Source organism: Triticum aestivum, chromosome 2B (genome assembly GCF_018294505.1).
Source record: "Triticum aestivum cultivar Chinese Spring chromosome 2B, IWGSC CS RefSeq v2.1, whole genome shotgun sequence".
NCBI lineage: Eukaryota > Viridiplantae > Streptophyta > Magnoliopsida > Poales > Poaceae > Triticum > Triticum aestivum.
Window position 1 is genome coordinate 767893796 of NC_057798.1, and position 12017 is coordinate 767905812.

At 46.4% G+C, this 12017-nt stretch overlaps 2 protein-coding genes across 2 annotated transcripts; one reads left to right on the top strand and one right to left on the bottom strand.

Moving 5' to 3' along the window:
• The first annotated feature begins 7384 nt into the window (after nucleotides 1-7384).
• Nucleotides 7385-8539, top strand: LOC123042600 (cytosolic sulfotransferase 15). The gene has a single exon (XM_044465024.1). The coding sequence runs from the start codon at nucleotides 7450-7452 to the stop codon at nucleotides 8428-8430; it is 981 nt and encodes a 326-aa protein (XP_044320959.1). The 5' UTR covers nucleotides 7385-7449; the 3' UTR covers nucleotides 8431-8539.
• A 1595-nt stretch (nucleotides 8540-10134) lies between these two features.
• Nucleotides 10135-11466, bottom strand: LOC123042601 (cytosolic sulfotransferase 8-like). The gene has a single exon (XM_044465025.1). The coding sequence runs from the start codon at nucleotides 11375-11377 to the stop codon at nucleotides 10340-10342; it is 1038 nt and encodes a 345-aa protein (XP_044320960.1). The 5' UTR covers nucleotides 11378-11466; the 3' UTR covers nucleotides 10135-10339.
• Between the last annotated feature and the right edge of the window lie 551 nt (nucleotides 11467-12017).

The window sequence follows — 12017 nt, forward strand, 5'->3', positions numbered from 1 at the left end:
ATTTTATTTTATTTTAATTTCTAATTAGTTAGTTGTAGCGTGGGTTGGAAATGAAGCGCTACTAGTACATACATAGTAGTAGCGTAGGTGAAAAATGGAGCGCTACTACTACTTAGGATAGTAGTAGCATAGGTGGAAAATACAGCGCTACTAGTACTTAGGATAGTTGTAGCGCGGGGTAAAAAACGGGCTACTGCTAAAATTTAGCTATAGCGTCGTAGCAGTAGCGCGCTAACCCACGCTACTGGTATGTAAAAAATCTACGCTACTGTTAGTGTTTTTCCTAGTAGTGGTTGTCAATCCCTTCATGGTTAGTTGGAAAAGTGAGATCTAATAGAAATAGATAAACGGTAAAGTAAATATTTTTGGTATTTTTGGTTTATAGATCGGAAAGTAAAATATTGCAAAATAGTAGATCAGAAACTAATAATGTGGAAAGTAGAACTTGTATGATGGAAAATAGACCGGGGGCCATAGGTTTCACTAGTGGCTTCTCTCAAGATAGCAAATAATACGGTGGGTGAACAAATTATTGTTGTGCTATTGATAGAAGAGCGCATAATTATGACAATATCTAAGACAATGATCATGAATGTAGGCATCACGCCCGTGTCAAGTAGACCGAAACGATTCTACATCTACTACTATTACTCCACACATTGACCGACTCATGCCTGCATCTAGAGTATTAAGTTCATGAAGAACAGAGTAACCCATTAAGTAAAATGACATGATGTAGCGGATCGGAATAAACTCAAGCAATATGATGAAAACCCCATCTTGTTATCCTCGATGGCAACAATACAATATGTGTCTTGCTTCCCCTACTGTCACTGGGAAAGGACACCGCCAGATTGAACCCAAAGCTAAGCACTTCTCCTATTGCAAGAAAAACCAATCTACTAGGCCAAACTAAACCGATAATTCGAAAAGACTTGCAAAAATATCAAATCATGCATATAAGAATTCAGAGAAGACTCAAATAATATTCATAGATAATCTGATCATAAATTCACAATTCATCGTATCTCGGCAAACACATTGCAAAAGAATATTACATCGAATAGATATCCAAGAATATCAAGGAGAACATGGTATTGAGAATCAAAGAGAGAGAAGAATCCATCTAGCTACTAGCTATGGACCCGTAGGTCTGTGGTAAACTACCCATGCTTCATCGGAGAGGCAATTATGTTGATGTAGAAGCCCTCCGTGATCGAATCCCCTCCGACAGGACGCCGAAAAAGGTCCCTAGATGGGATATCACGGGTACGGAAGGTTGCGGCAGTGAAAAAGTGGTTTCGTGGCTCCCCTGGATGTTTTTGGGGTATATGAGTATATATGGGGAAAGAAATTAAGTCAGGAGACCTACGAGGGGCTCATGAGGGAGGGGGACGCGCCCTACCCCGTGGGCGTGCCCTCCACCCTCGTGGCCGCCTTGTTGCATCTCCGACTTCATCTCCAAGTCTCCTGGTTTACTTCTGGTCCAATAAAGATCATCGCGAAAGTTTTATTCTATTTGGTATTCCTTTTCTGCGAAACTCTAAAATAGGCAAAAAACAAAAACTGGCACTAGGCTCTAGGTTAATAGGTTAGTCTCAAAAATAATATAAAATAGCGTATTAATGCATATAGAACATCCAAAACAGATAATATAATAGCATGGAACAATAAAAAATTATAGATACGTTGGAGACGTATCAATGGCCAATGACATCATCCATAGAGATTTCACGCCTCTAATGTTTCAGAGTGGTGGCAAAGTTGCAGGAATTAGCGAGCTTAGCGATTATACAACCCGCGACAAACTTGCCCGGTAAATCCCACTTAAGAAGCTCAAGCTCCTTAATGATGCATATTATCTCATGAGCCTGCTCTAGTACAGCACGGTTTTCAACCATCTTTCTAATCGTGGAATTTCTCTATAACATACATTTCGCTCCCGCATTGGTGGCCCCGAATTTAGATTCGAGCGCCTCCCACAAGTTCTTGGCGACATGCACATGCAAATATGTGTAGACCGATTTATCTCCTATCACGCTAAGAACTTCTCCGAGAAACACAACGGTGGCCTCCCTGAACGCCTTCTCCTGTTCAGGAGCAATCGTTCCCATGAAGACACCAGTGACCCAAAACGCGTTCATAGCCGTGAGCCATAAAGTGGTCTTAGTCTGCCAACGCTTAAAGTACGTACCGATAAACTTATCCGGTTTCAGTGCAGCGGAAAAGCCACTTGCCGAAAAATTCCTACACATAATAGGTTTTTGGATTGCTGAATAAATAGGCAATTTTTCGACTAATTTAATCCATAGATAAATCACTTGCATGGCATTGACTGAATTAACGACATACCGATTCTCATCTAAACATGCACGTACTAAGCAAACAATAGGCACATTTACACATACTGCTAGTACAGCCAATGCGAAAATAAACAAGAGCGGGATAAACATGTTATACCCTCCAGTAGGCCAGGCAGAAGCCGCAGTGGCGGTGGCGGCAGCAGCGGCAGCCTTCTTGTCGGCTTCAACTTTCTCGGCGATGGCACGTTCGGCGTCGGTGGACATGGTGATGATGAGGGAGACGCGGACATAGATGAAGTAGACGAACAGCGAGCAGTTGCGTAGTCACTTCCCAAAACCTATTCGCCCCTCTCCCGTACAAGATCCGGAGAGGCAGGGTTTCGGAGACCTGCTCTCCCGTCGACCGTGTACGCGGCGGGCGGGATGGAGTCACCGGCGGCAGCAGTAGCAAAGGAACGACAGTGGGCGTGCGCGTTGAGCAGATGCGATCTGATCGTGGCGGCTAGGGTTAGGAGGCATCACACACTTATATAGGTGCAGCCAAGTGGAGAGACGTGGGCTTGACCAACGTCCAAGTCCGTGACAGCCCATGATCCGACATCTCAGATCGTGGCCCAGCTGTTAGAAACTCTCCATTAGTGACCTGGCAAAAATAAGCGCGTAAGTGTGAGTTCGGCTCGGCTCATTTCTGCAACGGGGCGGGGCGGGGCGGGGCGGGGCGTGGCGAGGAGGGCGGCGGAGGAGGAGTGCGCGAGGGCCTCTTCTCTTCTAGAGCTCCAATAGCATGTAGAAGAGAAACCCTTATAAGGAGGTCCAACTCCTCTCCAACTTCTGGGATGGGACTAAACTTCCCACTACACCTAGTGCCAATAAACCCACTTAGGGCCTTAGAGATTTTTCAGAAATTGCTATTTGGGCCTAAAGCCCATCCTAAATTTCAGCAGTTTAACCCCCAGATTTGTTTGACCTCTACACATTATTGAGTTTTGTGTGTTCGATCCCGTACATCATACATGGGGCATCTAAGATCACAAGGGAAGCTTGTTACATGTGACCTCTTATGTCCGCGGCGGCGATCCAGAACCGTGTCGCCGATCCCGTAATGTGGTGGCGAGATCCGACGGGGGTCTTCTCAGTGAGATCGGCGGCGGCGGCGTTCTCGTGCGTCTCCGTCAGTTCGTATATCGCATGATGGTGGCGCTGTGACCTCGAGGGGATCGATAGGAGTGCTTTTTTTGCGGGCGGCGTTGTGTCCTCGAGATCGCACGACAGCGACACTGTGTCCTCGAGGGGATTGATAGGAGTGGTCTTTTTGCGGGGTGATTTTGTTGGGCTGCGTACGTGGGGTGGGGTGGGGGACGAAAAAATAGTCGAAAAAAGCGGACGAAAGTGGTGGGGCGAAAAAAATCTGGACGCAATGCTACCAACTGCTCCATTAGAAGTAGAGATAATTTTTGCTCCCGCTGTAGTCCGTCTCGTTTGTTAAATTTACGGTCAAACTTGAATTTCGGAAAACACGAGCGCACTACATTGTGGAATGGAGGGATTAGTATTCAGCACTTGACGTGATGGGCAACCGGTGGCATTACAGAATATGCGCAACCATATTAAAGTTACACGGATCAGATCCATCTTTATATTTAATTTATAAGGATCAGTTCAATCTATATTTAAAATTATACGGATCAGATCTACCTATATTTTTAAGCTATACAGATCAGATCTACATATATTTTATACTCGTAAAACAAAGGATCTACAGAACCTATATTTTAGTTATAATATGGATCAGATTTACGAATATATAGTCCACATCATTTGTTGCTCAAAAGAGATTCCCTTCAGGTATTGAAGCTTAATAACAATGACATTATCCAGTCTTTATCTAACCAACTGGATTATACTATCCATGGTAATCAAACACTGTTTTTGAGCTCTCTCAGGGTTTGTGGCCTGAACTTTTTCCCAGATTCTCATAGTGACATCTTTCTACACAATCAGAAAACCTTGAGCTCTGGCCAATAAACCCTGTTTGTAAAATGTAGCACATTCTAGACTTTTGTTATAAAAATTGCCAATTCGGAAAGCCATGAACATAATCATAATCCTTTCAAAATCCAACTTCAACAAAATTCCTTCAACTGGTCAAAAAAATTCCTTTAGAGTGAGAGGTTTTCAACTTACGCAAAATTTCTATGTTTTAGCCTTTCAACTCAACCAGATTTGCCTTTTTACTGAACTACATAAAGGGACATAAAGAAATAGTACAACAATTCTTTGCAATTTTACGCTTATGCCCCGGTGATGGGGCCTTATGGGGCAGGGATGAGCCCCTTGAACTTAAAACAAATTTCGGTTCTTTGTTTTGCTTTGCCTGAAGAGGGGCCTTATGGAGAAGGGCTGAGCCCCTTCAACTTAAAATAAATTTCGGTTCTTTGTTTTGCTTTGCCTGAAGAGGACCTATAATGTACTATATATACATTGTAAAACGGAGGAGTAGTACTTTTTTTTTTGCAGTAACCTACATCAGAATAGGCTTCAACCGTCAATACCAGATTGAAAAGGCGTAATACTTCCCTCAAAAAATATCATAAATGATGTTGACCTCAAAAGACAAAACACACATATCATGTAACTTGGTCTCCAGATTTCATTGTATTACCAATCTCCTTATCCTCGAACATTTTGATCTTCAAAGAAATGGTAAACCAATACATTTGCCTCCTTATTATTTAGAAACACAGATTGATTTTTGTTCCCATCAATAAAAACATGAATACCTTTTTCTCATTGTTTTTCCTTCTCCAAGGCTAGATGCAGGATTAATGTATTTTTTTCTTTAATCTAACTATATATTTTTGCTTTGCTTTGGGATTGCTCACCACGTGTGCCATGTGGTAATCTAGCTGTATTTCTGCAACGAGGAAAACATTAGTTCCGGTGAGGTGTGGCGACCGAATGCGTCAATGCGCAGCACCGGAGTGGGTTTCTCGGCCGGCGAGCCTACTTAATGGCGGCATACGAACGGACGGGGCATTGAACGGTCATGGTAAATATTCATCCCATCCCATCCAGTCACGCGAGTATGGTACTGAACAGGCGCGGATACCGGAGACGGGTCACGGAGGGCGCCCCACTTCAATGGCGGAATCAATGAGAGGTCGCGTCCACCAGGAACCGTCTTCAATGTGGAGCGGCATGAATGCGGGCAGCTGGCGCCAGGAGGAAACACACGCGGGTAAGGGAGGGTCATTTGGGTGGGCCATGATGGTCAGAAGCGGACTTGGGAGTGGTCCGGACTTTCATAAAGCCCCCACATTTTTCTTCTGTTTTCGATAGAAAATACATCCGGACCGTGCTGTGGACCGATACATGACCGCGTTGGATGGCTTTCGCGATCCGAACAGTATGGTCCAGACGCATGTGGAAGGTTTAGGGATCGGCGTTGAAGATGCCATAAGGATTCAATATACTCTTAATCAGTTGGTGTCAGATGCATCATATGCGTATCGTTGGATGTGTAGCAGCTCTCTTAGTTAAAACGCTGCACAGGATCTAAAAGATTCCATTATCACGTGCTGACAGGGAGTGCGCACTACACTCTCTATTATTGTGCCAGATCCGGCGGAAATCCATTTTGGAGCTCGGCCTCCAATGATGCCTCCAAATTTAAAATCTAAATTTCATCGAAATTCATATTTTTACATTTTAAAAAATTCTGAAAGAAAACATAGATATACATGAAGGCATAGCACACATGTGTGTAAATTTTCAGGGCAAAATATGTTAATATGAGGGCTGTGCAAAAAAAACAAATCCGATGTTGTTTAACACATGATACTATTCATCCTCTCTGGCAGTGGCGTAGACAGGCTGGCTCCATGCTCAGGGCCAACTTCAGTGTTACAGTTGCAAACAGTATCGAACAGCAACATTTTATCTACAGTTAACAAAGCAAACTACTGCCACGCCCCGGGCCAAGGCCCCTTGTTGCCCGGGCCTGGCTACGCCACTGCTCTCAGGTCATGAATTTGTCTTTTTTACATGTCGCAACTCATGGTATTTCATCAAGAATTTTTATACACACGTGGGTTACATCCTTACATACAAGCATTTTTTTTCAGAATTTTTTGAACCATAAAAGTTTGAATTTGAATTTTTAAAAAATAAAGGCCACCATGGAGCTTGGCCTCCAAAACGCCTCTCTCTAGATTTGGGGACATCGATCACTGAATGCTTGAATATAGTATGTACTACATTTTGATAAGGAGGGAGTATGACTGTATGAGCCAGGGTTAGCCTCCAAAATTTCACGGAGTTTGTTGGGAATTTGAAAAATACAAGATGAAAACCACCGTAAGAAAAACAAAAAGGAAAGAAGGTTTTGCTCTGAGTCGACAAATGAACCCGAGTGACCAACTCTCCAGACGAGGGATCAGCACAACGGACTGGAGAAGTTTTCGGGCTCCTTTGATTCAAAGGAATTGCATAGGATTTTTGGAGGATTTGAACCCTTAGGAATTTTTCCTGTGATGCTCGTTTGATTCATAGGATTGCCATCCTTAGGAATTTTTCCATATGATCCATTTGTACTACATTTTGGGGGAAAATTACCACCCACTCAAACCTCTTTCTAGAATTCTTTTGTTTTTCCTGCGCTATCAAACATTCTTTCAGATCCCATAATATTACTATGAGACATGCCATCCTATTCCTGCATTTTTCTTATTCCTTCATTCTGACAATCCTGCGAATCAAAGAGGCCCTTCATTTTAACGGTGGCGGTAGTTGTTGGCCCTGGATCTGGTTGCGATGAGGATGATGATGATTTTAATTGATGGCAGTGGCACGCGCTGCACATGGGTTGTCCCCTGTCCGTTGAATGTCCCAATCCCAAAGGCGCCAAAACACCCATGAGGTAGGTAGGGCTAGCTAGCTAGCACATCCCTGCCGGAACCTACCTAACTGAAGAAATCAACGCCTTACTCTGTTTTCTCTCAAGAGAATCCCTTCGGCACCCCTCGCTTCGCTCATAACATGGATCTGCTACCGGTCATGGTTATCTCTATTCTATATAACACCCCCCCAAATGCCTTAGCTAAGGTCATCCCACACACCGCACACTCTTCCACCTCTCACTCTCAGTATGGCACAAGTTGAGTCTGAGACCAAAGGGAGCTCCACTAATGAGCCCGAGAGTAACACCGAAGCTCTCATAGCTACACTTCCCACAAGGGAAGGATGGTCGACGCCCCTCACCCTCTACAACAACTGCTGGCTGAGATCACACATGCTGAGAAGATTCATGGCCGTGAGAGACAACTTCAAGCCCCGGCGCGACGACATCATCCTGGCCACCCACCCCAAGAGCGGCACCACCTGGCTCAAGGCCCTCGCCTTCACCATCTCCACCCGCTCCCGCTGCGACTTCACCGACAGCCCTCTGCTCACAAACAACCCACAGCGGGTCGTGCCCTTCATTGGAGCCATGGGTGGAGACCTCGACGTCCTCGAGACGCTCCCTTCGCCGAGGCTGCTCGCCACCCACCTGCCTCCCTCGCTGCTCCCGCCGGCCGTCTCCACCGTCGGCTGCAGGGTCGTGTACCTCTGCCGCGAGCCCAAAGACGCCTTCGTGTCAAGGTGGCACTTCGACAACAAGATGGGAAAAGGCGGGGCTCCTATCACCCTGGACGATGCCTTCAACATGTTCTGCGAAGGGGTCTCCCCATTCGGGCCCTTCTGGGACCATTATCTCCAGTACTGGAAAGAAAGCTTGGCGAGGCCGCAAGAGGTAATGTTTCTCAAGTATGAAGAGATTGTGTCGGATCCACTCACGGTTGTTAGAAAGCTCGCAAGCTTCCTCGATGTGCCCTTCACAGAAGAGGAGGAGAAGAGTGGGGTCGTCGATCAGGTTGTGAGCTTCTGCAGCTTCGAATCACTTCGCAACCTAGATGTTAACAAGACAGGCGGTGCGGAGCGTGCAGGTGGTAAGATTTTCATCCAGCACTCCTCACTGTTTAGGAAAGGGAAGGTCGGGGACTGGGTGAACCATATGAGCAATGAAATGGGAGAAAAAATGGATCGCCTGGTGGAGGAAAAGTTCAAAGGAACTGGTCTAGAGTTCTGAGATGCACTCTTGTCTTGCATCTATCAGTGGGAGTGCCTATAATATTGTATTGATGTATCATGAAGTCTATGTACACTGCAATAAAATTAAATAATCATGTTTATGGCGACATGGCCATTGTGAAAAGTTAGTTGCGATAAAGATCAGTTTGTGTTTTTTATAAAGAGCAATATACTAGTATTAAGATTTATTTATTTTGCAAAAAATATTGATATCAGGATGTTGCCAATTGCACGCAGAGTCTGCACACCAATACAATGTCATGGCCTAGTCCAAGCATACACACAACCAAAACTAATGAAAAGAAGAGGAAGAGAAAACAAAGAAAGGCATTACTCCAACTACTTGAACAAATCAGTACCGACTGTTGGAATTAGTGAGCTTCGCTCATGTTAATAACTTTCATATTCCAAATAAATCAAAACACTCGTGTATGGCACCGAGGTGGAGGTGCAATATTTTAGTCCGACGTCAGAAGTGGAGGTGGAGTGTAAACATGGGCGGTTTCAGGCCCCAGGCAGGCAGGGCGTTCGCCTGGGGCGTGCTGGAGAGATCCTTTCTCGACTCTAGCACAAATCGCACTGTAGATCACTGTAGCGCACTGTAGATACAAGGCTTGCCTGAGACGTCGTGTGATGCTGGCTCCGCTCCCGAGTGTAAACATATACTCTATAGTAGAGTCTCCGCACTTCAATAAGTGGTGGGTATGAGGAGAGGGAAAAAAAACACGCCCGCTCGCCTGACCTGGCTCGGTTTGTTTCTTGCCTTGCAATAGCACAATTCTTTTTGTCGTTTCATTTTTTGGTTTCTTGGCCAGTAAATTGTTTAGAAGTTGGAAATCTAGTCAGTGTAGACTGTGATCGCGACACGAGAAGTCGAGAACATCCGGTTCTCCTATATATATATGACATATCAGCCATCGCCAAAAGGTACATAAAATCAAGTTAGGTAGTTTATGTTGCCATCATGTCCACATCCGAAACGCTGGTGTGTCCACCCGCGAGCGGGAGAGCAACTCTTTGGAACCTCTTGCCTTTGCGATCTTGCACCAGAAAAGGATGAATTAGGTTTCTGGAAAGCGCTACGTGTAACTGCTCACTTTCATCACCACAGGTCGTTTTCCTTCCAAGTCAGGTGCCATCGTGTACCGTTGTATCCGCCAATGTTTCCTTCGACCGCTCTTTGCCACAATCATTGTCAACAAACATCACTTCACCGAAGAGGAGAAGAAGAGTGGGGTCGTCAATCAGGTTGTGTGCTTTTGCAGCTTCGAATCACTTCGCAACCAAAGCTATGTATGTTTGTCCAAAATGAACAACGTGCATGTGTTCGTATGAATTTGGTGTTTTGAAAATAGGGACCGTGGCTGCAAATGTCAAGTTTTGATATCCGCCCGGTCAGTGTCCACGGGCACGTCCGTGGGGGTATAGAGACTCGGATTACGTATATGTGGTTGTAAATTCTCTTAGTAGATGTGCTACATTTTGTGTGATACTAGATATTAAGTTGCATGCACCAACTAGTTCACCAAAACTACTCTTTCCAAAAAAAGAAATACTCCACATATTTGGTTGGTCTTAAGTCAAATAAGTTAGTGAAGTTTGATCAAATTTATATTAAAATGATCAACATCTACAACATAAAATAAATGCAATATGAAATTATACTTCATGACGGACACATGGTATTCATTGGTACCGTGAATGCTCTTTTTATATATATATATATATATATATAATCTTGTCAAAATTTGCAAGGTTTGACTAAAGACAAACCTAATATGGGGAGTAAAAAATTGGATGGACTACTAATACTGATTAAAAGAAAATGTTGGCAATACATTGCAGAGATTTATTGGATATATTGACGGAAAACGACCAGAAAAGTAATTACGTGAACAGGTCAAAAGTCACCGAAAATTGAGCCCTGTCCCGCGCATTTTGTCAGCTACGATCCTGTCCAGACGGCTCGCCATTTCCGCGGTCATGTGGTTCACCCAATCACCGGACGCCCCATTCCTGAAGAGCGCATCACGCGGGACGGGGAGGAGGGGATCCAAATGCCCAATTTTGTTGGCGTCCAGGCCCTTGAGGTGATCGAAGCTGCAGAGCCGGACGATGCTGTCGACGGTGCCGGCGTCTTCCTCCGCTGCAGAGAATGGCATTCCCAGGAACCGCGCCAGCTTTCGGACCTTGTCGGCCGGGTCGCGGAGCAGCTCCTCGTACCGCAGAAAGAGCACCTTGTCCGGCATCGCCGTGCTCGCGCGCCAGTAGCCGAGAACGTGGTCCCAGACGGGGCCGAACGCCATCCTGCCGTCGCAGACGGACTCGAAGACGACGCTGAACGCCAGGTCCGGCTGCAGGCGGCGGAGGAAGTGCCACGCCGAGACGGCCATGTCCTTGGGCTCCCTGCATACGTACACGACCCGGCAGCCGGGCACGGCCGACGGCACCACCATCGGGAGCGGCATGTGCGTGTTCATGAGGCGCGGGGACGGGAGCGCCTCGAGCTCGGCCTCCCGGCCGCCCTGGAAGAGGCCCTCCAGGAAAGGGAGGCACTGGTGCGGGTTCAGGCGGCGGAGCGGGTGGTCGGCGCCGGCGGGAGGGTATGCCCTGCGTGCCATCGTCGCGAAGGTCAAGGCGTTGAGCCACGTGGTGCCGCACTTGGGAAAGCTGGCCACAATGACGTCGTCGTGGCGGGGCTGAAATCGCCGCTGGAGGGCGATGACCGCCGGGACGTGGATATCCCGTAGCCAGAAGCCCTGGTAAAGACGGAGCTTCTTGACACCGTTGGCCTCCAGCGCGCTCGGCAGGGTGGCGACAAGGTCGGCATGCTCTTCCTCGCGATGCTGCGACGAGGAGAGGAGGTTTGTGCCTATAACAACAAGGGCGTCCTCGAAAGGAACCGGCCCTTCTTCTGGAGTCGCCATGGAAGCCAAGGTCGGCATACTCTTCTTCTACTTGACTACTGCGGTGGAGTGGAACTGTAGAAGGACGCAGGGGAGGGGAGATTCGTTGAAAGGAGAGCGGCGCTGGAATGCTGGAGTCTGAGAGAGAGAGAGAGATCAGATCACAGAAAATAGGGCAGATATAGAAACGCACATCCAATACCATGCACGCCCCTCCACTTGCAGCCCACTCGATAAAATACAGTAGAAAATAGGGCAGACGACAATACACCATGCAGCCCACATATGTATATCCAAATGGATCCCACCCACGTTCCATCTCAGCATCTCTATGCCAGCTCCCATTTGTCAGCATTTTTCAATTCACTGCGTGTTTGGCGAGGGGAATTTTTATTTTTGGTAAAGGACGTTCTTCGTTATTACCATTAATGAAAGTGAATAGGTGGTACAGACACAATAAACGTACATCCGACTTCTATATGCCCCCCAACAAGCCCCCAAGGCTTTTTTTTATAACCGGCGCTAAAAAAGACTCAGTCGCGCCTCCTGAAACCACTTTTTGCTAATTAGAGCCGAATTTAACGCGAAAGCCTGGTGGACCCGCCGCATTTGTCATCCCCGTCGCCTCGGTTTCCCGCGGGGAATCAATGCCAAGACAGCCGCCGGTCAGCCTTCCATT

Bases quoted from the DNA above. Each gene is read 5' to 3' on its own strand.
- LOC123042600 (XM_044465024.1), top strand. From the start codon at position 7,450: ATGGCACAAGTTGAGTCTGAGACCAAAGGGAGCTCCACTAATGAGCCC.
- LOC123042601 (XM_044465025.1), bottom strand. From the start codon at position 11,377: ATGCCGACCTTGGCTTCCATGGCGACTCCAGAAGAAGGGCCGGTTCCT.